The following is a 26,709-nucleotide window of genomic DNA, read 5'->3' on the forward strand; positions in this document are numbered from 1 at the left end:
TCATCAGGAAGCCCACGGGTGATGATAAAAGATATACATCCCAGCATCATGTATGGTACCATATCTTTTATCAAGCAGATGTCCTTGTTTTTGTACTGTACCTGTAAAATTGTGTATTGAGGTATTTATCCTCTAATTGGACTCTCTGTGGAGTATTACATTTAGTGTCCATTACTGAGATTATTAGGCACAGATACCATCCCTATATTGGTAGGGTCAACTAGGGTGAGTGAGGGATAGCCGTCGAGGAACGGGGGCGCTCAGCTAAGTTAGGGCGTCATACCCTCCGTTGCCAGGCAGGGCCAGGTTAAGTGACACATTAGGGTCACTTTAACATTACTAAATTTGGACAGACCTGGTCATTTGATCTGCCCCTGCAGATATCATAACTTATTGCTGTACCTGTTTATAGTTGTTCCCCTCCATGTGCCTATAGAATTGATAATTGAGGTACTCCTTTTATCAAAATGGAGTATTATATACTATGTTGGTGAGAGTATTTGGTACAGATACTATCATCCTTTTGGTAGGGTCGAGTAGGGTGAGTGAGGGTCAGCCGTCGAGGAACGGGGGCGCCCAGCTACGTTAGGGCGTCATACCCTCCGTTGTCAGGCAGAGCCAGATATAGTGACATATTAGGGTCACTTTAGTATAAATAAATTTTGGATTGGCTTTTCTATCTTTATATTTGCCTGTGTAACTTCAGAATATATGGTTGCACCTGACCCTTAATAGCTCCCCTTTTATTTATTATTTTTTGGAGTTTTTTCACCTGGACGATTTTAATATTTAATTAATAAAAATAATGTTTTAAAGGGATTGTAATGCACACTTGTTAATCAGATTTTGAACATTCCCATTGGTAGAATAAAAAAAGATTCTGCAATTGCACTTTTTGTGCTATTTCACCACACTTCGATTTTTTTTTGCCGTTTTCCAGTACAATATGGGGCAGAATGAATGGTGTCATTCAAAAGTACAACTCGTCCTGCCATCAACAAGCCCTCATGTGGCTATATTGATGGAAAAATAAAAAAGTAATGGCTCTTGGAAGAAGGGGAAAAAACAAAAACGTAACATCGCCCGGGGGTGAAGGGGTGGAGTAGTTTGCGGCACACAGGTGTTAGTGACAGATAAGAGACTTTTTCACTTTCCAATTATTGGCTGTTTTCAATAATTTACACTAAAAATTGGCGCAAGTGATAGCGGGAATCTTCCCGGCCGGCAGAGGGCGCACATTCTGTGGGCGGACAGCCTGTTAGCAGCCGGCCTATACCTCCTGACATATCTATTGCCTTTCACCCCAGGCGTGGTGATAATGTCCCCTTTGCTGTCCCTCTCCGTGCTGACATACTAGAGCTGACGCTCGGGCACACTGCCCGGCGGTGTCATGGCGCCTATCGCTTCCGTCTCTACTACAGCGGCGTCCGGCTAGGTGTTATTGTCCGCTGCTGCCCCCGTGTGGCCAATAGACGAAAAACATGGAAGTACAAAACAATGGCTTTCAGCCTTCTCTGCTGCCCTCTGACGTCCAATAGTGGAAGCGCATCTAATGCAAATTCTAAGTGTAGCTTGTGAGCACAGTGCAGCGGCCATAGAGCTGAGCAGCAGGAAGACGCCGCTCTCCTGAGCCAGCACAGGTGATCTGCGGTACCGCACGGGTGACTGCGCGTGTGTATGTGGCCCACAGGCGGGAGGGGAGGGCTGACTGCTGGGGTGAATGCATGATCTCCGGGCGATCGCTGGCAGCATTTGATACCCGGCTGATATATGGAGCTGTGCAGGGAGCGGTCAGGTGCTGGTGCAGCGCACAATGCAGGGGATGCAGCGGCTGCTTTCTATGAATCCCCTTGGCCGCTGGCAGCCCCCGCTCTCCAGGCCGCACTGACAGCTCTGTTTATTTTGGATCAAGGTCGCCAGCTGCCTCCTGTCACTGAATGAATGGGCGCAGGGCCCAGCAGGGAGGACCCCGGGACAGCGGCCCCTGTGCACAGCCGGCCGGCCCCGCCGACAGCCCGGCACCATGAGGAGCAGGAGTAACTCCGGAGTGCGGCTGGATGGCTATGCCCGGCTCGTGCAGCAGACCATCCTGTGCCACCAGGTAGGCTACACCTCACCCTGATATCCGCATGTGACATATCTGCCTATACGTGCTGTGTGATCCGGGGGCTCCAGTATTTACAGCTGAGAAGATGCAGGTCAGGGGATATACGGAGGCTGGCAGAGGTCATATACGGAGGCTGGCAGAGGTCATATACGGAGGCTGGCAGAGGTCATATACGGAGGCTGGCACAGGGGATATACGGAGGCTGGCACAGGGGATATACGGAGGCTGGCACAGGGGATATACGGAGGCTGGCACAGGGGATATACGGAGGCTGGCACAGGGGATATACGGAGGCTGGCACAGGGGATATACGGAGGCTGGCACAGGGGATATACGGAGGCTGGCACAGGGGATATACGGAGGCTGGCACAGGTGATATACGGAGGCTGGCACAGGTCATATAAGGAGGCTGGCACAGGTCATATAAGGAGGTTGGCACAGGGGATATACGGAGGCTGGCACAGGTGATATACGGAGGCTGGCACACGTGATATACGGAGGCTGGCACACGTGATATACGGAGGCTGGCACAGGTGATATATGGAGGCTGGCACAGGGGATGTACGGAGGCTGGCACAGGTGATATACGGAGGCTGGCACAGGTCATATAAGGAGGCTGGCACAGGTCATATAAGGAGGCTGGCACAGGTCATAGGCTGGTACTGGTCATTTATGGAGGTTGGCACACGTGATATACGGAGGCTGGCACAGGTGATGTACAGATGCTGGCACAGGGGATATATGGAGGCTGGCACAGGTGATATACGGAGGCTGGCACAGGTAATATAAGGAGGCTGGCACAGGTCATAGGCTGGTACTCTTCATTTATGGAGGCTGGCACAGGCCATATATGCATACTGGCACATGTCACATACAGGCTGGCATAGATCATATACAGAGGCTAGCACAGGTCACATATGGAGGCTGGTATAAGTCATACATGCAAGCTGGTACAGGTCAAATATGCAAAATTGCACAAGTCATATATGCAGGTGTGCACAGGTGATGGAGATTGGACGTAGTGCTATGGCACAGGAACCGGGCACTGTCCACGCTCTGCCATGATGTGTATGAGCTCTCTCTGGCCATTGTGACTGACACTGGAGGAGCCGGACCGCTGTGCCGTCATATGGGGTCAATCCCTAACTGCCAGATGCTGACAACATCCAACAGAAGCTAAAGCCATAAATCTTTCAAGACTTACACCAGGTGCAAAGTTTTTTTTTTTTATTGGTAAAAAGCAGCATAAGGATGGTACCTGTGTAGTGTGCAAAGATTCTGTGAAATGGGAAAAGCCCTTTAAAAAAAAAAAAAAAAGTCAAGCTGGAAAACACTTGCTAAACAGTACCATTTGTACAGACATGGTATGCCGCACTGATCAGTGTAATGTGAACCCAGCTCTAGTGAGAGGTAAGAGACTTGTTAGAGAGCTCAGTGTGATGTGTGCCTCTTGATTTCTCACTATGTGCCTCACTCCTCCCCTCTCTATAGCATATAATGTGTGATCTGACATCCCTCTGTGTTGTAGTCTGTCATGTCTTTGGGATTGAGCTGGATTTTAGAGTTTTGATTTTTTTTTTTAGTTACAGAGATAGAGCAAAACAGTAAAAGTAGAAGAAGTAGATATTGCAGTACAGGTAGATAGTGCACATCCTATATTGCAGCTAGGCAGCAGTACACTACATATAGTTTATGTACATAGAGATACATAGCATATACAGTACTTGTAGGTCTGGTAGAAACAGTACTTTTAGTACAGGTAGGTAGCACACCAGTAAATATAGTACAGATATACAGTGCTGGCCAAAAGTATTGGCACCCCTGCAATTCTGTCAGATAATACTCAGTTTCTTCTTGAAAATGATTGCAATCACAAATTCTTTGGTATTATTATCTTCATTTATTTTGCTTGCAATGAAAAACACAAAAGAGAATGAAACAAAAATCAAATCATTTATCATTTCACACAAATCTCCAAAACTGGTCCATACAAAAGTATTGGCACCCTTAGCCTAATACTTGGTTGCACAACCTTTAGCCAAAATAACTGCGAACAACCGCTTCCGGTAACCATCAATGAGTTTCTTACAATGCTCTGCTGGAATTTTAGACCATTCTTCTTTGGCAAACTGCTCCAGGTCCCTGAGATTTGAAGGTGCCTTCTCCAAACTGCCATTTTGAGATCTATCTACAGGTGTTCTATGGGATTCAGGTCTGGACTCATTGCTGGCCCCTTTAGTAGTCTCCAGTGCTTTCTCTCAAACCATTTTCTAGTGCTTTTTGAAGTGTGTTTTGGGTCATTATCTTGCTGTGCTGGAAGCCCCATGACCTCTGAGGAAGACCCAGCTTTCTCACACTGGGCCCTACATTATGCTGCAAAATTTGTTGGTAGTCTTCAGACTTCATAATGCCATGCACATAGTCAAGCAGTCCAGTGCCAGAGGCAGCAAAGCAACCCCAAAACATCAGGGAACCTCCGCCATGTTTGACTGTAGGGACCGTGTTCTTTTCTTTGAATGCCTCTTTTTTTTTTTTCCTGTAAACTCTATGTTGATGGCTTTTCCCAAAAAGCTCTACTTTTGTCTCATCTGACCAGAGAACATTCTTCCAAAACGTTTTAGGCTTTTTCAGGTAAGTTTTGGCAAACTCCAGCCTGGCTTTTTTATGTCTTGGGTTAAGAAGTGGGGTCTTCCTGGGTATCCTACCATACAGTCCCTTTTCATTCAGACGCCGACGGATAGTACGGGTTGACACTGTTGTACCCTCGGACTGCAGGGCAGCTTGAACTTGTTTGGATGTTAGTCGAGGTTCTTTATCCACCATCCGCACAATCTTGCATTGAAATCTCTCGTCAATTTTTTGTTTTCCTTTCACATCTAGGGAGGTTAGCCACAGTGCCATGGGCTTTACACTTCTTGATGACACTGCGCACCGTAGACACAGCAATGTTCAGGTCTTTGGAGATGGACTTGTAACCTTGAGATTGCTCATGCTTCCTCACAATTTGGATTCTCAAGTCCTCAGACAGTTCTTTGGTCTTCTTTCTTTTCTCCATGCTCAATCTGGTACACACAAGGACACAGGACAGAGGTTGAGTCCACTTTAATCCATGTCAACTGGCTGCAAGTGTGATTTAGTTATTGCCAACACCTGTTAGGTGCCACAGGTAAGTTACAGGGGCTGTTAATTACACAAATTAGAGAAGCATCACATGACTTTTCAAACAGTGCCAATACTTTTGTCCACCCCCTTTTTTATGTTTGGTGTGGAATTCTATCCAATTTGGCTTTATGACAATTTTTTTTTCCATTTCAAGACAAATTAAATGAAGATAATAATACCAAAGAATTTGTGATTGCAATCATTTTCAAGAAGAAACTGCGTATTATCTGACAGAATTGCAGGGGTGCCAATACTTTTGGCCAGCACTGTATAGCAGAACAGTACAGATATGCAGCAGACCAGTACATGTAGTACAGATATACAGCAGAACAGTACATGTAGTACACATATACAGCAGACCAGTACATGTAGTACAGATATACAGCAGACCCGTACATGTAGTACACATATACAGCAGACCAGTACATGTAGTACAGATATACAGCAGACCAGTACATGTAGTACACATATACAGCAGACCAGTACATGTAGTACAGATATACAGCAGACCCGTACATGTAGTACACATATACAGCAGACCAGTACATGTAGTACAGATATACAGCAGACCCGTACATGTAGTACACATATACAGCAGACCAGTACATGTAGTACACATATACAGCAGACCAGTACATGTAGTACACATATACAGCAGACCAGTACATGTAGTACACATATACAGCAGACCAGTACATGTAGTACACATATACAGCAGACCAGTACATGTAGTACACATATACAGCAGACCAGTACATGTAGTACACATATACAGCAGACCAGTACATGTAGTACAGATATACAGCAGACCAGTACATGTAGTACAGATATACAGCAGACCAGTACATGTAGTACACATATACAGCAGACCAGTACATATAGTACAGATATACAGCAGACCAGTACATGTAGTACAGATATACAGCAGACCAGTACATGTAGTACAGATATACAGCAGAACAGTACATGTAGTACAGATATACAGCAGAACAGTACATGTAGTACAGATATACAGCAGACCAGTACATGTAGTACAGATATACAGCAGAACAGTACATGTAGTACAGATATACAGCAGAACAGTACATGTAGTACAGATATACAGCAGAACAGTACATGTAGTACAGATATACAGCAGAACAGTACATGTAGTACAGATATACAGCAGAACGGTACATGTAGTACAGATATACAGCAGACCGGTACATGTAGTACAGATATACAGCAGACCGGTACATGTAGTACAGATATACAGCAGACCGGTACATGTAGTACAGATATACAGCAGACCGGTACATGTAGTACAGATATACAGCAGAACGGTACATGTAGTACAGATATACAGCAGAACGGTACATGTAGTACAGATATACAGCAGACCAGTACATGTAGTACACATATACAGCAGACCAGTACATGTAGTACACATATACAGCAGACCAGTACATGTAGTACACATATACAGCAGACCAGTACATGTAGTACAGATATACAGCAGACCAGTACATGTAGTACAGATATACAGCAGACCAGTACATGTAGTACACATATACAGCAGACCAGTACATGTAGTACAGATATACAGCAGACCAGTACATGTAGTACTGGCAGAAGTACAGAACATTTAGTTCATGTTGGTAGCATGACAGCCCATGTAGCAGAGAGATGAGGCATTGCTGTACTTGTAGGACAGTACAGGTGAATAGTAATACCATTAGAGGATGTTTATAGCACACAGCTATACCATAATAGCACAGGCTGTATGCCTCGGTCTGATTGTAGACCCCTCAGTGCATGCTGCTCCTATATGGAGAGTGGTTATTTGCTGTGCTGTTGGGTGAAGCCTGTACATTATTTGTTAGGACAGAATACATGGCCTTTTTTGTTCTCAGTTCCTGATCTTGGCACTGAGTGACTTCCAGCCCTTCACACCCACAGTGCCACACATAATGCCATCTCGGTATATTCACAATGCCTATGCTGTTGATTTAGTTTTTTCTAGGAGCATTGTTAAAGTATTTGCTTCCAGATCCTTCTGAAAAATTCAGTATATGCCACTACAGTACATTACGAGCCAAAAAAATTAAAGGTTATTTCAGGACACCAATGCTGAAAGCGAGTCTCTGCCGGTGCGTCCATTAGTGCCTGATACCGTCCTGGCAGAAGCATGTTATGTAATTACCAGGCACTTACAACCAGCCCCTATATACTGTACTGTGCTGCCACCATCCCCTGTATACTGTACTGTGCTGCCACCAGCCACTGTATACTGTACTGTGCTGCCACCATCCCCTGTATACTGTACTGTGCTGCCACCATCCCCTGTATACTGTACAGTGCTGCCACCAGCCCCTGTATACTGTACTGTGCTGCCACCAGCCACTGTATACTGTACTGTGCTGCCACCATCCCCTGTATACTGTACTGTGCTGCCACCAGCCACTGTATACTGTACTGTGCTGCCACCAGCCCCTGTATACTGTACTGTGCTGCCACCATCCCCTGTATACTGTACTGTGCTGCCACCAGCCACTGTATACTGTACTGTGCTGCCACCATCCCCTGTATACTGTACAGTGCTGCCACCAGCCCCTGTATACTGTACTGTGCTGCCACCAGCCACTGTATACTGTACTGTGCTGCCACCATCCCCTGTATACTGTACAGTGCTGCCACCAGCCCCTGTATACTGTACAGTGCTGCCATCAGCCCCTATATACTGTACAGTGCTGCCACCAGCCCCTGTATACTGTACTGTGCTGCCACCAGCCCCTGTATACTGTACTGTGCTGCCACCAGCCCCTGTATACTGACTGTACTGTGCTGCCACCAGCCCCTGTATACTGTACTGTGCTGCCACCAGCCCCTGTATACTGTACTGTGCTGCCACCAGCCCCTGTATACTGTACTGTGCTGCCACCAGCCCCTGTATACTGTACTGTGCTGCCACCAGCCCCTGTATACTGTACTGTGCTGCCACCAGCCCCTGTATACTGTACTGTGCTGCCACCAGCCCCTGTATACTGTACTGTGCTGCCACCAGCCCCTGTATACTGTACTGTGCTGCCACCAGCCCCTGTATACTGTACTGTGCTGCCACCAGCCCCTGTATACTGTACTGTGCTGCCACCAGCCCCTGTATACTGTACTGTGCTGCCACCAGCCTCTATATACTGTACTGTGCTGCCACCAGCCTCTGTATACTGTACTGTGCTGCCACCAGCCCCTGTATACTGTACTGTGCAGCCACCAGCCCCTGTATACTGTACTGTGCAGCCACCAGCCCCTGTATACTGTACTGTGCTGCCACCAGCCCCTGTATACTGTACTGTGCTGCCACCAGCCCCTCTATACTGTACTGTGCTGCCACCAGCCCCTCTATACTGTACTGTGCTGCCACCAGCCCCTCTATACTGTACTGTGCTGCCACCAGCCCCTGTATACTGTACTGTGCTGCCACCAGCCTCTGTATACTGTACTGTGCTGCCACCAGCCCCTGTATACTGTACTGTGCTGCCACCAGCCCCTGTATACTGACTGTACTGTGCTGCCACCAGCCCCTGTATACTGACTGTACTGTGCTGCCACCAGCCCCTGTATACTGTACTGTGCTGCCACCAGCCCCTGTATACTGTACTGTGCTGCCACCAGCCCCTGTATACTGTACTGTGCTGCCACCAGCCCCTGTATACTGTACTGTGCTGCCACCAGCCCCTGTATACTGTACTGTGCTGCCACCAGCCCCTGTATACTGTACTGTGCTGCCACCAGCCCCTGTATACTGTACTGTGCTGCCACCAGCCTCTATATACTGTACTGTGCTGCCACCAGCCTCTGTATACTGTACTGTGCTGCCACCAGCCCCTGTATACTGTACTGTGCAGCCACCAGCCCCTGTATACTGTACTGTGCAGCCACCAGCCCCTGTATACTGTACTGTGCTGCCACCAGCCCCTGTATACTGTACTGTGCTGCCACCAGCCCCTCTATACTGTACTGTGCTGCCACCAGCCCCTCTATACTGTACTGTGCTGCCACCAGCCCCTCTATACTGTACTGTGCTGCCACCAGCCCCTGTATACTGTACTGTGCTGCCACCAGCCTCTGTATACTGTACTGTGCTGCCACCAGCCCCTGTATACTGTACTGTGCTGCCACCAGCCCCTGTATACTGACTGTACTGTGCTGCCACCAGCCCCTGTATACTGACTGTACTGTGCTGCCACCAGCCCCTGTATACTGTACTGTGCTGCCACCAGCCCCTGTATACTGTACTGTGCTGCCACCAGCCCCTGTATACTGTACTGTGCTGCCACCAGCCCCTGTATACTGTACTGTGCTGCCACCAGCCCCTGTATACTGTACTGTGCTGCCACCAGCCACTGTATACTGTACTGTGCTGCCACCAGCCCCTGTATACTGTACTGTGCTGCCACCAGCCCCTGTATACTGTACTGTGCTGCCACCAGCCCCTGTATACTGTACTGTGCTGCCACCAGCCCCTGTATACTGTACTGTGCTGCCACCAGCCTCTATATACTGTACTGTGCTGCCACCAGCCTCTGTATACTGTACTGTGCTGCCACCAGCCCCTGTATACTGTACTGTGCAGCCACCAGCCCCTGTATACTGTACTGTGCAGCCACCAGCCCCTGTATACTGTACTGTGCTGCCACCAGCCCCTGTATACTGTACTGTGCTGCCACCAGCCCCTCTATACTGTACTGTGCTGCCACCAGCCCCTCTATACTGTACTGTGCTGCCACCAGCCCCTCTATACTGTACTGTGCTGCCACCAGCCCCTCTATACTGTACTGTGCTGCCACCAGCCTCTATATACTGTACTGTGCTGCCACCAGCCCCTGTATACTGTACTGTGCTGCCACCAGCCCCTGTATACTGTACTGTGCTGCCACCAGCCCCTGTATACTGTACAGTGCTGCCACCAGCCCCTGTATACTGTACAGTGCTGCCACCAGCCCCTGTATACTGTACAGTGCTGCCACCAGCCCCTCTATACTGTACTGTGCTGCCACCAGCCCCTCTATACTGTACTGTGCTGCCACCAGCCCCTGTATACTGTACTGTGCTGCCACCAGCCTCTATATACTGTACTGTGCTGCCACCAGCCTCTGTATACTGTACTGTGCTGCCACCAGCCCCTGTATACTGTATTGTGCTGCCACCAGCCCCTGTATACTGTACTGTGCTGCCACCAGCCCCTGTATACTGTACTGTGCTGCCACCAGCCCCTGTATACTGTACTGTGCTGCCACCAGCCCCTGTATACTGTACTGTGCTTCCACCAGCCCCTCTATACTGTACTGTGCTGCCACCAGCCCCTTTATACTGTACTGTGCTTCCACCAGCCCCTCTATACTGTACTGTGCTGCCACCAGCCCCTGTATACTGTACTGTGCTTCCACCAGCCCCTCTATACTGTACTGTGCTGCCACCAGCCCCTCTATACTGTGCTGTGCTGCCACCAGCCCCTCTATACTGTACTGTGCTGCCACCAGCCCCTGTATACTGTACTGTGCTTCCACCAGCCCCTCTATACTGTACTGTGCTGCCACCAGCCCCTCTATACTGTACTGTGCTGCCACCAGCCCCTGTATACTGTACTGTGCTTCCACCAGCCCCTCTATACTGTACTGTGCTGCCACCAGCCCCTCTATACTGTGCTGTGCTGCCACCAATAGCACAGTGTTTATAAATGATCTGGGGAATTAAGCTGTGAATACAATAATGTGCATTTTGTTATGTAGTATTAAGTTATTGTAGAGAAAACGTGAAAGTGGCTTTGTAGGTGCATTAGGGTTTTTTTTTCTGGATATATTTTTGTTACCAGTATCCGTATTATGCTTTTAAGGGGTAATCTCTTTATGAAGCAAACCCGACCCTGCTGGGATCACAACATGGGGTTCGATGAGACCAGATTGTAAGCAACACCCGTGATCCAGGGAATCTTGGAAAGCAAACCTTCCAACCTCCGGTCCATATCTCCCAGATGACCCGGGGTTAGAGGAGCACACATTATCTCTGAGCTGCAGTTCATCCACTGATGTTTTTGCCATTGAATAACACTTTAGAACCTTTCACAATATTTACACAATTTTGAGCAACTTTGTAAATATTTTGCTCTTATCTTTTACTGATAGGAGTAAAGTTGTCCATTCACCAGTGATTTCTAGATGGCCAGAAAGGCAAATGTTCTATCTGGTGTCATGAGGAAAAGCAGAAGTTGATCTCATATACTGGATATATTCAGTTATTTTAAATAGCTGGCGTAGTTGAAGAGTAATTCCCAGGGGCGTACATAGAGATAGATAGATATCATTGGCCCCATTGCAAAATGCCTAACTGAATCCCCCCTCCCTTCCTCCCTGTTTTACCCCAAAAATATTCAGTGAAGTAGATGGTGTCACGGACGCATAGACGCAGTCGCAGAAAGTCAAACCTCCCAAATATTATAGACTGGGAGAGGGACATGTCTGTGGTGTATGCCTATGAATAAGGAGTAATCTCAGAAACATGTAAGGCGGGGGCCTTATTAGGTCCACATCATGGGACATCTTTGATTTTATCATGTATGTGATTTCTCAATAGAAAAGACAGAATTTGTTATGGAAAATTTGGTGCTGGACCTTTTCTTCTATTTAACTTGTGGTAGCCAGCCACGTCCGCACAACTGGGGGTCTTCAGAGCTAGCGGTGAGCTAAGTTTCTCCCCACCCCTGTCTCCTTTAGATTACAGAGTGACATATCTTGTGGCACTTTCAGAGTAATTTTGCCCCAACTGAAGCCCCTTAAGGGCCATTTACACGCTGTGACATCACTAACGATATATCGTCGGGGTCACAGTGTTTGTGACGCACATCCGGCATCGTTAGCGACATCGCAGCGTGTGGCAGGCTGGAGTGACCTTGAACAATCGCAAAAATCGTTGGTATATGAGAGGTCGTTCATTTACCAAAAATCGTTGTCTGGTAAGTAGCGATGTTGTTCCTCGTTCCTGCGGCAGCACACATCGCTATGTAACACCGCAGGAGCGACGAACATCTCCTTACCTGCATCCACCGGCAATGAGGAAGGAAGGAGGTGGGCGGCATGTTCCGGCCGCTCATCTCCGCCCCTCCTCTGCTATTGGACGGCTGCTGTGTGACGTCACTGTGACGCCACACGAACCGCCCCCTTAGAAAGGAAGCGGATCACCGGCCAGAGCGACCTCGCAGGGAAGGTAAGTCTGTGTGACAGGTGTTAGCGATGTTGTACACCACAGGCAGCAATTTGCCCATAACGCACAACCGACGGGGGCGGGTATGCTCGCTAACGGTATCGGTACCGATATCGCAGCGTGTAAAGTACCCTTTAGTGTTCTAACCCTATACTACAATACCCTTTTCATGGCACCCATAGAGTATGATGCTTCCATAAATGTGCTGCAGACATAGTCTAATTTCCCCACAGTACCCCCCACATGCACATTATAATGACCACAATGTAGTATGATGTCACCAGAGCTTTCTCACACAAAGTATCATGTCTTCAGTGACCCCCAGCATAATGATTCTCACAATCCTCCCAGACAATATGCCCCACCCTGTACATAGCACAATGTTCTTACAACCACTCCCTCCCACTTACAAACGCAGTGTGGTGGCCCCAACCATGGTATATTTCCAGCCTTAAAGGAGTTTTCCACTACTAATGTGACCCCTTTTCATTTGTTCTAACTATTCCTAACTAACACTTTCCTAATATACTTCTGCTACCTATCCTGCTCCTGTAAGCTGATATCTCTGCAGCGCTTATATTCCTATGTTGATGTTTTAGCTTTGATTCTTCCAGTCTGGAAACCGGAATCTGACAACCTGAGCAGGGCACGTCACTGGTGGGGGGTGGCACTGCCTCTTTGTGGGTGACAGAGGTCTGAGCACGTATGCCCAGATCACATTTCACTCTCCTCTCAGGATGCTTTACAGTGTGGTGCTTTCATGTGACAAGCGCTGCAATGTGCCGATCATTAGATAGTAAATCACAGATCCATCCACTGTATGTTGGAACAGGGAGTCCCTGAGGATACAGATACCATTGAAATTGAGATGCCAGCGAGAGGAAAAGATTTGGTTCAGCATCTGCCAACTCATATTTTCCAAGAAGCCATGTGGTCTGCCGCGTTTAGCGGGTTACTTACATCTCTGCTGTTCCTGGTCAAGATACGAATAAGTGCTCCATTCACCAGAAACGAGGTTACAAGAACAGCCGAATGCAGCTATCTTATGTGAGGTGCGGAAACAGCCTCTCTGGCTGTTGTATATTGTCATTTCTTTTGAGTTATGTAAACAGTGTAGCGCTGGTGGTCTGGGGTGTTTTTGGAACCCGACCTCTGTTGACTGGAACCTACAAACTATTTTTCTCATCTTGGTCATGAAAGGCATAGTTGAGAAAAGTCTTTTTCCAACAGTCACAATCCGTCTCTTAGAGAAACAACTGAATGCTGCAAAATAATTTACAGGATTCAGTTTTATCCCATACACTTGAATTAATGACAGATTGCAACTGATGACCTTGCATTGCATCCGTTTTGTGACGGATTAGTCGTTGAATGACTGACTGCCGGGCGGAAGCAACGCAGAATGTACCGTTTTTTGTAGCGTCGAAAAAAACGCAGTGCGCAGGATTCCGTCAGTGTCTGTCGTTGGTTATAATGGAAGCCTGAATCCGTCCAATCCGTCAAATGACGGATTTCGGCGACTGTTACGTCTTTTAGCAACAGAGCATGCTCAGATGTGTAAATTCCTTACTGGTTAGAAAATCTGTCTGTGTCTCTCTCTCTCTCTCTCTCTCTCTCGGTCGGTCTCTCTCTTTCTCTCTCTGTCTCTCTCTCTCTCGGTCGGTCTCTCTCTGTTTCTCTCTCTCTCTCTCGGTCGGTTTCTCTCTCTCTCTCTCGGTCTCTCTCTCTCGGTCGGTCTCTCTCGGTCGGTCTCTCTCTCTCTCTCGGTCGGTCTCTCTCTCTCTCTCGGTCGGTCTCTCTCTCTCGGTCGGTTTCTCTCTCTGTCTCTCTCTCTTGGTCGGTCTCTGTCGGTCGGTCTTTCTCTATCTCTCTCACTCCTTCATACTCACTGATCACCAGCACTGCACGTCGTTCACACTGTGGTGGCTTCACCTGCTTTTCAAAATGATGGCCGCTCATTATTCCATCTCGTATTCACTACTTCCCCTGCCCACTGGCACCTGTGATTGGCTGCAGTAAGATGAACCCCCACTCTGAGTGACAGCTGTCTCACTGCAACCAATCACAGCCGCCAGTGGGCGGGTCTATATCTTGCAGTAAAATAAATAATTAAAAAAAAAAACGGGGTACGGGGTCCCCCCCCAATTTTGATACCAGCCAAGGTAAAGCCACTCTGCTGAGGGCTGGTATTCTCAGGATGGGGGGCCCCACTGCCTAAAAATATCAGCCATCAGCCGCCCGGAATTGCTGCATCCATTAGATGCGACAGTCCCGGGACTCTACCCGGCTCATCCTGATTACCCTGATGCAATGGCAATCGGGGTAATAAGGAGTCAATGGCAGCCCATTGCTGCCACTAAGTCCTAGCTTGTGATGGCAGGCGTCTATGAAACACCCCCCCATCACTAAACTGTAGTGAAGGTAAATAAACACAAACACCGAAAAATCCTTTATTTGAAATAAAAGACATAAAACCACTCTCTTTCACCACTTTATTAACCCCCAAATACCCCTCCAGGTCCGACGTGATCCACACGAGGTCCCACGATGCTTTCCGCTCTGCTACATGGGAAGCTGACAGGAGCAGCCGTAGAACACCGCCGCTCAGTGTGAGTTTCACGCAAAAACTGAAGTGAGTCGCGCTGTCAGCAGTGACGTTACTAAGGTTACCCGCGGCCACAGCTGGATTCTCTTTGCCAGGTACAAACTGCTACAACAGATCCGTTTGTTTTTAACGGACCTGTCACATCAGTTGTACTACAATCTCCAACGCATCTGTCAGAAAACAGATTGTGACTTATGGAAAAACACGGAAGTGTGAAAGCAGGCTAACACTGCTCATCTGCAGGCATAAGTGCACCTCACATATACTAATTTTATTATAGATTATCAATTGGGTTTTTTCTTTACCACCAATATCCAAGGTACCAAATTTAAGATTTCAAGGAAACCTGTCACCTGATTCAGTACAAAGAGAAGCCCTGCGTCACTGAAAAGATAGGTGCTCTGAGGTAAAAAACATATACAAAAAGGAGATAACCCCGACACACTACCGCTCCCAAAAAGGCAATGATACAGTATTTTGTATGCAAAAAAATTGTTTTATTGACAAATTTATTCAATATTTCATCATGTGTACTTGGTCCAAAAAATATAATTGACGTTTCGGCTGGAGGCCTTCGTCAGTATGGACTTTTTATCTAATAGTGACAAAAAAACAAATCAATAACACATATACATTTCAGAACTTATGTACAATAACATCCAACATCTTTTGATCAGAGTAGACGAGGATAGTTAATACAAGGCAGAGATACTATGAGAAACATATGAGGGAACAAAGGTATCATCTGTCAGTATAGGTCATATAGATCCAATTTTATTAGAATATTTAGTACTTTCAGAAGAGAAAGGTATTCTTTAGAAAAATAATTATACGCAAAGTTACTACTAGGAGTGAGGACGTGCGAGTGACTAAGCAAATGGAGGACCGACCAGGCATGGATCAAGAAAATAAGAGAGTTGGCAACAAGAAAATGGTAGGAATAAATGAGAGATGAAGGGCACAAGAAAAAGATGGAGGACTGGAGAAAAAGAAGGAAGACAAAAAGAGCAGGGAGAAAACAAAGAGCAGGATAGAAATAAAGAATGGTAAGAACAGGAGCACAGAAGGTAATATGGGGTAAATGTATAGCACACTCACCATATACTTATAGATACAAGTGAAGATATATGGCAGTTAAGCCGCAAAATAACATATGGAAAGTCTCTCAAAATCCTTATCTATAATGGAAAAAACATGTATTAGTATGTCCTACAACATTGTCATTTGTGCAGGTATAAGTATGCCAGAAATGACTAAGGTTATGAGAAATGAGGTACCTGTGACTTTAAGAGGACTTCGAGTAATAAATGTACATAAACAATTTTTTGGCAGGCACTGTGACCATATGCTGTGATGTGAAGGGAGAGAGGGTTCCAAAACTTCAAAAGAGAAATATATATATATGTGTGTTAGAAGTTATCGTGGATATACAAGGAAATGACATCACATCATAATAAAATGAGAGAGTGTACCTATGGACACCACGTCTTCAATGAGATAACGTATATTGGGTAGTATTATCATATATGGTATAACCAATCGACTGAATCGTGGATAAATCCTGGTTCCATATAAGAAAAAGGGAGATAATATACGTAAGAACATAAGGTTCAACTATATATCAAAAAGGTGTATGTAGTGTTGCAGTTAAATACCTATACTTCTATAGGGAAGCAGAAATGACTGTCAGCAGTGGGACCCCCCAGCATTTGCAACAGGGATGTGGATAATTCTATACTGGAAATAGAAAACAGAGTGAAACAGGCTGGCTCCAGAAAACAACAAAACTGATGTTCATTATAAGAGCACTTTACCAATCCTAACTGGTCCAGGAGGGGGAGAGAATCCGGTATAACCGGTGGGAGAATATGACCTTCCCTAATAATAGGGGAAAAGAGACACAGAATGATTAAATAAAAGAACTAGGCATGAAAAAGCTGTAGACAGAGGGCAAACAGGCCGGTCGGTATCCATGACTCACCTAATGACTGCTGGACATGTGTTCAGAGAGGAGGGTCCTGCACAGTGAGCTGCGTACTGCGTGGAATGCTTAAAAAGGAAGTGTGGGCGGGTACTGAAGTGTCACTTCCTGTGAGTGGAACGCGGGAAGTCGGGTGTGTGGAACGCACACTGCGCATGTGCACTGCGCGTTCCCAGCCCGGCTCATAGGCAGGACGTCAGAGTGACTAAAATAATGTGATTGTGAGAGACAGCGTTTAGGGAGGGTTCGCAGGTGCTCCATTTACATGTGTAGTAGTGACTAGGAGAGGTGATCTATCCAAGGTGCCATATGGAGCAGTGCAATTATCCATGAAAGTGATGGTGCTCGCTATCCATAGTAACTAGCGTTTCTGCAAAAAAGAGAGACATAATCAGTATGGAGATGACAAATGTAAATAACAGTGTAAATGATACATATTCGTATACATGGCTTCAGAGATACCTCTATACCACTAAACTATGGTATTGAAAAATCATATTAAAAAATCATATTAAAATAAAGGATTGTACATACATACACACACACACATATACACATATGTACCACACATATGCATACATATATATACGTGCACACATGCACACACCTACCAACCCACACACATACACATATCAATGTATATATGACAATAAATGAACTGTGATGGAAGTATCATCGTTCCTCAGTAGATAGACCAACACAAAACAGTATATGGGAATCATTTAAGTAACTGTCTCGTATTTACGGTTCATGCCAAAGGGTTCAAGTGTACCCAGCCGGTGTATCCACATTGCCTCTCTATCACGTAAGCGTTTAACCCTATTTCCACCCCTACGTATGGTGTCCACCTGGTCGATGACTTGAAATCTGAGTTGGGATATTCGGTGTCCTGCTGCCACAAAATGGTGGGGTATGGGCAACAAAGTGTTGCCACACCTGATATCGGATTTGTGCCGACTTATGCGGTCCCGGATATGCTGGGTGGTTTCCCCAACATACCCGAGACCGCATGGGCATTTAATGTAGTAGACCACGTAGGTGCTGTCGCATGTGTGGAAACCCTTGATATGGAACAATCTTCCAGTTCTGGCATGTGTAAAAGTGTTGCCTTTAATGACATTGGCACATTGTGCACAGCTCAGGCATGGGAAAGTGCCTCTCTGTTGTGTGTCTAGGAACACTTGCCTTGGAACTGTCTTAATAGAACCAATGTCAGCACGCACAAGGTGGTTTCTCAGATTAGGTGATTTCTTGTGGCAAAACAGAGGTAAATCATGGAAAACCCCAATCTTGGGGTAAGCTGACTTAAGAAGGGGCCAATGTTGGCAGATGATTCTTTTAAGTAAGGGTTGGAAGGGGTGGTAAGTGGTGATACATGCTACCCGGTTTTGGGATTCGCTCTTACGAATGGATGTGGAACACGTAGCGTCAGCCACTTCACGTGGATACCCCCTCTGAATGAATTTCTGACTCATCTCCTTGTGACGCATAATTTTAGTTTCTGGTTCGCTCACAAGTCTATCGACCCGTGTGTGCTGTGAGATAGGTAGGGCTTTTTTGACGTGCCTGGGGTGATTGCTTGTATAGAAGAGGAGACTATTCCTGTCGGTGGGTTTTACATAGATGTCAGTAGTCAGGAGCCCATCGTCACCTACAATGACCATGCAGTCAAGATAATTAATCTGATGCCTGTCATGGTGAATAGAAAATGTTAGCCCAGGCATGAAACCGTTAAGGTCAGAAAAGAACAAAAGAAGAGTGCTCAGTTCACCATCCCAAATCAGGAAAATATCATCGATATATCTTCGCCACATCAGGGCATGTTTAATGATGAGTGAGTTGGGATGGATGAAACGATCCTCAAAGAACGCCATAAAGATATTTGCGTAAGGGGGCGCCATGTTACTGCCCATTGCGGTCCCCTTGCGCTGCATGTAGAATTGGTCCTGGAACATAAAATGGTTTTTCTTCAACACCACATCGAGAAGATCAAGGCAAAATTGCTTATTGTTACTAGGTAACGTTGTAAATTCATCAAGAAACCATTGTACTGCATTGATTCCCTCAACGTGTGTAATACTAGTGTATAAACTAGTTACATCAAGTGTTACGAGATACGCATTAGTAGGAATACGATGCAGATCCCCGATGATCTCCAGGAAATGTGAAGTGTCCTTTACGTAAGATGTGATTGATGGTACAAATGGTGATAATATTTTTTCTATGGTCTTGGCCAGAGGGGAGAGTATGGAGTCAGTGGATGCCACGATGGGTCTACCAGGGGGATGAGTCAGGTTTTTATGAACTTTCGGTAATGTATAAAACACAGGTATAGTAGGGTGAGTATTTAGTAAAAAGCTAGCCAGCTTAGAGTCGATAGTACCCAGTCTTAGGTAATGGGTGGAGATATCATGGATCAGAGAGGAGATCTGAGTGGTGGGGTCCCTGGAAATAGGTTCATATGTACTGGTGTCGGATAATTGACCAAGAATCTCACTAACGTAGTAGTCACGATCTAAAATAACCAGTGCCCCACCTTTATCCGCCGGCTTGATTATGATATCCTTATTGTCTTTTAGACTCTTGATGGCCCTAGATTCCTCCAAACTCAGGTTATGATTCAAGTGGAACTCACCCTTGTGTATCCTGGCATTCAATTCATCAACATCCTTAGAGACCAATGAGATGAAGGTCTCCACAGGATGGTGATGTCTGGGTGGCATATACGTGCTGGGGACAGTCAGACCCAAATCTTTTGGATTGAAACAGACATTACTTCCCATCACAGACCCGAATCCTGTATCACTACCATCAAAATGAACCTTCAATCTTATCGTCCTTAAAAAATGATTCAATTCTTGCTCAACCTGAAAAGTGTCATACCTAGAGGTGGGGCTGAAAGATAGACCCTTCTGTAATACTAAATGTTCTGCAGGTGATAGGTTGTACGACGAGATGTTAAATACGAGGTTGGTATTACCTGAGAACGAGTCCATATTCGACTGTCCTGATTGTCGGGTTGTCGGCCTCTTCCCCCGCCTTGTCTTCTTGTGGGTGGTCTGCGTTCTAAAAAATTCCCCTGTTGTCGGGAAGCTCCATATTCTCCATCCGAATCGCTTGTAGACGCATAGCCTCCAAATCTGTAGGGGTGCTGATATCTGAAATTTTCCCCAGATCGCCATCTATATACTGTGCCTTTGGCGTAATCCTCTTGATCTCGAAGAAACTTGTGTCGTTTCTTTGTTTCCAGATTAGTGCGAAAACTTGTGATGAGGTCGTTGGTTTTGGTTTTCAATTGGTCTAGGTCTGAGGCCGATAAAGATTGTTTCAGCTGTTCCTCGGTAGATGCGATATTCTCAGAGACTTGCTGTATCTCTTTTTGTAAATATTCAATTGTTAGTGTAACATCCATTGAACATTTGTTCAAAATTGCTTCAAATTTGTCACAAAAAAGTGGGTTGTTAGAGAAAAGGGTTGGTCTCAGGGATACTCTTAGACCTCTGGGTATCCTCTTAGAACGGTGGTATTCTGCCTGGTCGGTCCTCCATTTGCTTAGTCACTCGCACGTCCTCACTCCTAGTAGTAACTTTGCGTATAATTATTTTTCTAAAGAATACCTTTCTCTTCTGAAAGTACTAAATATTCTAATAAAATTGGATCTATATGACCTATACTGACAGATGATACCTTTGTTCCCTCATATGTTTCTCATAGTATCTCTGCCTTGAATTAACTATCCTCGTCTACTCTGATCAAAAGATGTTGGATGTTATTGTACATAAGTTCTGAAATGTATATGTGTTATTGATTTGTTTTTTTGTCACTATTAGATAAAAAGTCCATACTGACGAAGGCCTCCAGCCGAAACGTCAATTATATTTTTTGGACCAAGTACACATGATGAAATATTGAATAAATTTGTCAATAAAACAATTTTTTTGCATACAAAATACTGTATCATTGCCTTTTTGGGAGCGGTAGTGTGCCGGGGTTATCTCCTTTTTGTCACCTGATTCATGCTGCCTGAACCAACATGAATCCGTGCCCAGTTTACTCATTACACACTTGGTATTGGGAGACATCTTCCATCCGGCTGAGTAGGAACCTCTATTATATGTATAAAGAGAATGTCTATCCAGTAGCAATATCATATGATATTTAACCAGTTATTCCTTGAAAAGCTTGCCTATAGAATTACACAATCCTTATTTGTTGCTGCAAAGGTCTATGATTCCTTGAATGTGTTCCCTAATGGGATTGTCTTGTCTATTGAGTAAAACAGGACCATGTTATATTAAAATATTTGAAATCATCTAGAAAATGTTTTCTAACACTCACAAATTAGAAAGAACAAGCAGCATTTCCTGAAATCTTGTGTGGACAGGTTTCCAGTGCCAGGTCCCCAAAGTGTATGGCTGCAGTGGTCCAAACTCATACAATGGGTCGTGTAACCCCATCTGTATAGAACAGTGCCCGTAATGACAGGGCATGGCGCTCTGAGGAGCTATGAACAGTGACCATACAGGGTGCGGATTACTTCTATAGATTGTTTAAAGAGGAACTAATCCTACGGAATGTTAATGTTTTTTATTTGATTGTCCTTATCATGATATGATTACCAGCAGACTGGTGGGAACCCTGCCCACCCCCCCCCCCCCACACACACACACACACTCGATCGCTAAAACCCCACCTTTCTTCCTGCCTGAGAGAGTACATAGCCCACAGTACGGATACAATAGAGAGAATGGACTATTAATAAATCCGTAACCATCTGTGTGTGCACTCAGGTAGGAACTGTGTGCTCAAGTTTCCTGAGCTGGGAGACTCAAAGGGAATCTGTGGGCAGGTTTTCACTATGTAACCTGAAGCCAGCATGCTGCAAGGATTAACACAAAAAGTTCAGGCATGCCTGTTTTGTCACAGTCCAATCTTTTGTTTAAGCAGCACAACCCTTATCATTACAGGACTAGAAACACACATGCAAAGACGTTTGACATGCCCCCTTCTCTGATTGACACCTTACTGTCAATGTACAATCTTTATAGAGAGTCTGGTGTGGACATCTTTCAGCTCAGCTACATGACTAAAATTCAGATTATGCCAGAACGTCTGCAGCCAGTAATCTAAGTAATATACTGTTGGATTCAGGGTCTTTTGGGCAACATTATGCTGCTTTCAGATGAAATAGTAAAAACCTGCTGACAGACTCCCTTTAACAATCAGTGGGGGTCTGAAGACCCAGCCCTCACCAATCCGCTTGTAATCATTAGGGCAATGAAATATCAACAATAAAAATTCAAAGATTTAGTTATCCTTTAAACTGGTAAAATAAAGAGTATTAATTAAAGGCCGCAAATCTAAAGACGAGTGTACGCATGTGAAATTATGTTAAGCTTTTTGGTGTCTCTTGTAATAAAAGGTTATGTTTTAACATGTAAATGTACATTGTGGAAAGAGTTTGCTGCAATAATTTAATTGGGAAAAAATTAAAATAGAAGCAATTCTTTTTTTATTCTACTACACACACCATCTGTGTGCATGTCCTGCCAGTGTTAGTGCTCGCTGACACCACCGTATAACTCGGATGATTGCGTTCCAATGATTTATCGGAAAGAATCCGGACCAATTATTATTATTTATTATAGCGGCATTTATTCCATGGTGCTTTAAATGTGAAAATGGGCATACATAGACAAGTACAATAATCATGAATAATAGAAGGCACAGACCGGTACAGGAGGAGAGAGGTCCCTGCTCGCGAGGCTAAAGGTGGCTTTACACGCTGCGACATCGCTAGCGTTTGCTAGCGATGTCGAGTGCAAGAGCACTTGCCCCCGTCGTATTTGCGATATGTGGTGATCACTACCGTAGCGAACATTATCGCTACGGTAGCGTCACACGCACATACCTTGTCAGCGACGTCGCTGTGACCGCCGAACAATCCCTCCCTCAAGGTGGAGGTGCGTTCGGCGTCATAGCGACGTCACTGCGGCGTCATTAAGCGGCCGGCCAATAGAAGCGGAGGGGCGGAGATGAGCGGGACGTAGCATCCCTCCCACCTCCTTCCTTCCTCATTGCCGGTGGACGCAGGTAAGGAGATATTCGTCGTTCCTGTGGTGTCACACATAGCGATGTGTGATGCCGCAGGAACGAGGAACAACATCACTAGTTCCCAAACATCGATATTTGGTTTTAGAACGACCTCTCCAAAACCAACGATTTTTACCACTTTTGGGATCGTTGAAGGTCGCTCGTACGCTGCGATGTCGCTAATGGCGCCGGATGTGCGTCACAAACACCGTGACCCCGACGATATATTGTTAGCGATGTCGCAGCGTGTAAAGCCCCCTTTAGTCTACTGGGATGGTGAGGATACAATAGTGGAGCGTTGGACCAATGTTATACTATGGGGCAGCGCCAATCAACATTTCTTTTTCTCATGCCAAATCAGACAGCACGCAATCATCGGACTGCGCTCTGAAGTATAGTCTGATTTCCGTGGACTGAAATAATGGAGAATACATTTTGTTCGCCTTCTTCTCCTGATAGTGTGGTACGCTTCGTTTATCCGAATATGATCGCACCATGCTGACAGTCTGATCAGTTTGATCCGCGTTTCATTTACATAATTGATCCAATTCTTCTTACGCATGAGAGAATCAACGCTCATGTGACCCCCGGCCTTAGTTTGTCTTTTTTCCATGTCCTCTGGTTTTCTATCACACTTAACAGATCATCTAATAGGTTATTTAGAAAGCTGACTACAGGCGGTCTCCCCCCGGCTCTGCCTGCATCAAGGAGCAAAGAGCATAATCCAACGCCACCTTAGTTCAGTCTTGTTCCTTCAGCCATCTGTAAAGTGACGAGAGAATCCAAGAGAAAAAGAAATAACGTGTTCTCAGTAAAATTTCTACAGGGCTGTTTAGGGCTTGTTAGTGCTTACAGACATAAAAGAGGGGTTATTTCTAAATGGGAGCCCCATCTGTATGTAGGAGGTAGTCGAGCTCTGTACTTGGCTTTCTCCATCAGTCCCATAGACACAGTCCCATAGCCAATGAGCATGCACATCTATGCTCCATACAGGATGGAACTCTGCAGAGCCCCGTTCTTTGGATGGATCGTTAGGGGTACAAAGGTTTGTCTCTCCATCATCAGCAAGTTATCCCACATTCAATGGTTAGTGGATAACATTAAATTTGGGGATACCTGTTTAGTCAATTTCTTGGACTTATTAATCTATTATTGGGTTTTAATTAAACTGAATTGCCTTGTTATCCCAGTATTGAGTCAAGTTTTAAAAAGGTTAATTATTTCACTCAGGTGAATGACCAAGTGACCACATCCATGGCACCATATATTTTAAAGGGAACCAATCACCAGGATTTTCCTATATAAATTAAAACCAGTACTATACTGGCACTATCATGCTGATTCTATACATACCTTTAGTTGTCAGCTAGGATGTTATAGATTCTGAAATACAGGCAAGTAAAGTTACAGCAATGTACAGCTTTTTGATTGGCAGCAGCTGCCGAATAGCTAATATGTGGGTTGGGCCTTGCCATTTCTAACACGCCCCTATCACTTAACAGAAAAGACGCATACCTGGAAGGAGCCCATACAGTCTATCATCTACAGAGGTCAGGCAGCAGACAGGGGTGGGAATAGATAGCAAAACCCGACCCACATATTAGCTATTCAGCAGCTGCTGCCAATCAAATAACAGTGCATTTCTGTAACTTTACTTGCCTGTATTTCAAAACCTATACATCCTAGCTGACAACTAAAGGTATGTATACAATCAGTATGATAGTGCCAGTATAGCACTGGCTTTAGTTTATATAGGAAAGTACTGGTGGTTGGTGCGCTTTAAGAGCATCACAGATGTGTGTATGTAGTCATTCTGGGTCAGCACAAGCAGTGAATTAATCTAATGTCCAGTCTGATTCCATCAAATCACACACACTGGAGTATATTTAATAGAAATCCAATTAACCTGTCAGTGTGTTTTAGCCTTGAAGGAATAAACCAGATTAACCCAGAAGAATCCCACCCAATACTAGGAAACATGAAAACTCCATGCAAATATTGCTCTGGGTTAAATTAAACCCATCGATGCAAGGCAACAGATCTAACCACTACATCACAATGGTACAAGCATCTCCAGATTAGCAAATACATGCAACTTGATTTTTTACTATGAATCTTAACCCATTCATGACCCTTCCGAGCCCTGTCGTGCGCCCAAACAATTGATTTTTCCCACATATGAGGTATCAGTGTACTCAGGAGAAATTGCACAATAAGTTTTATGGTGCATATTTTCCTGATAACCTTGTAAAAAAAAAAAAAAACTACTTGGTTAAGCAACAATTTTATGTTTTTTTTTTAAATTTTCACGGCTCAATGTTATAAACTTCTGTGAAGCTCCAATGGGATCAAGGGGCTCACCAAACACCGAGATAAATTCCTTGAGGGGTTTAGTTTCGAAAATGGGGTCACATGTGGGGGAGCTTCACAGTTTAGGCACCTCAGGGGGTTTCCAAACGCAACATGACATTTGCTAATGATTCCAGCTAATTTTGCGTTCAAAAACTTGAATGGCGCTCCCTCCCTTCCAAGCCCTGCCATGCGCCCAAACAATTGATTTCCACCACATATGAAATATCGGTGTACTCAGGAGAAATTGCACAATAAATTTTATGGTGCATTGTTTTCCTGATACCCTTGTGAAAATGCAAAATTTTATGGCTAAATTAACATTTTTGAGTAAAAGAAAAAAAAATACAATTTTCATTCCCCCCACATCACTTTGGTTCCTGTGAAGCACCTAAAGGGTTAATAAACTTCTTGGATGTGGTTTTGAGCAGAGTGAGGGGTGCAGTTTTTAGAATGGTGTCACTTTTGGGTATTTTCTGTCCCTTAGGCCTCTTAAAGCCACTTCAAATGTGACGTGGTCCCTAATAAAATGGTTTTGTAAATTTTTTTGGAAAAATTAGAAATTGCTGATGAACTTTGACCCCTTCTAACTTCCTAACAAAAAAAAAAATTACGTTTCAAAAATTGCGCTGATGTAAAGTAGACATGTGGGAAATGTTATTTAGTAATTATTATCATGAAAAAACAATCTCAGAATCTCCAGAATCCGTTGAAGTGTTCCAGAGTTATAACCTGTAAAAGTGACACTGTTCATAATTGCAAAAAATGGCCCAATCATGAAGGTGTTCTTGGGCCCAGGGGTGAAGGGGTTAAAGGGGACCTGTCACCTACTCTGAAAACTAAAAAGTAAATACTTTCTAAAAACCCCAAAGCTCCCTTGATTTTGCTGTTCTTTTTCCTTTATGCCCTGTGTCACTCCAAAACCAAGATATTTCAAATTATATCTAAAGCCTATTGTTTGTTAAAAAATGTCAAAAATTGTAAAATAAGCAATTTCAATGCTTGCAACACCTCATTTTATGTTTCCCTTTTCCCTGTTATAAATAAAGACAGTATGCAAAACCAAGATATTCACATCTGTTGCTTTTGGAGCGCAGTATGTGAAATTTCTGTTTGCAGTCCAACTGGGCTTTTCTTCAGAGTGTTCTCCACTCCCTTTCAGATGCTGCCAATCAC

General features: G+C 45.0%; 1 protein-coding gene across 4 annotated transcripts in view; it reads left to right on the top strand.

Moving 5' to 3' along the window:
• The first annotated feature begins 1,540 nt into the window (after window positions 1–1,540).
• The window catches only part of PHKA2 (phosphorylase kinase regulatory subunit alpha 2), a 162,928-nt gene continuing 137,759 nt past the window's right edge, over window positions 1,541–26,709 (top strand). For 2 of the 4 annotated variants that reach the window (XM_075335438.1, XM_075335439.1), the window contains exons 1-2: window positions 1,541–1,640; window positions 1,913–2,101. In XM_075335438.1, coding sequence (XP_075191553.1) covers window positions 2,024–2,101 — 78 coding nt within the window. In that variant the 5' untranslated portion in view covers window positions 1,541–1,640; window positions 1,913–2,023. Of the gene's footprint in view, window positions 1,641–1,912; window positions 2,102–15,023; window positions 15,138–26,709 lie in introns of all 4 variants that reach the window. The other 2 variants (XM_075335440.1, XM_075335442.1) reach the window with 2 other exon arrangements.

This window comes from Anomaloglossus baeobatrachus, chromosome 2 (assembly GCF_048569485.1).
Source record: "Anomaloglossus baeobatrachus isolate aAnoBae1 chromosome 2, aAnoBae1.hap1, whole genome shotgun sequence".
NCBI classification, from domain to species: domain Eukaryota; kingdom Metazoa; phylum Chordata; class Amphibia; order Anura; family Aromobatidae; genus Anomaloglossus; species Anomaloglossus baeobatrachus.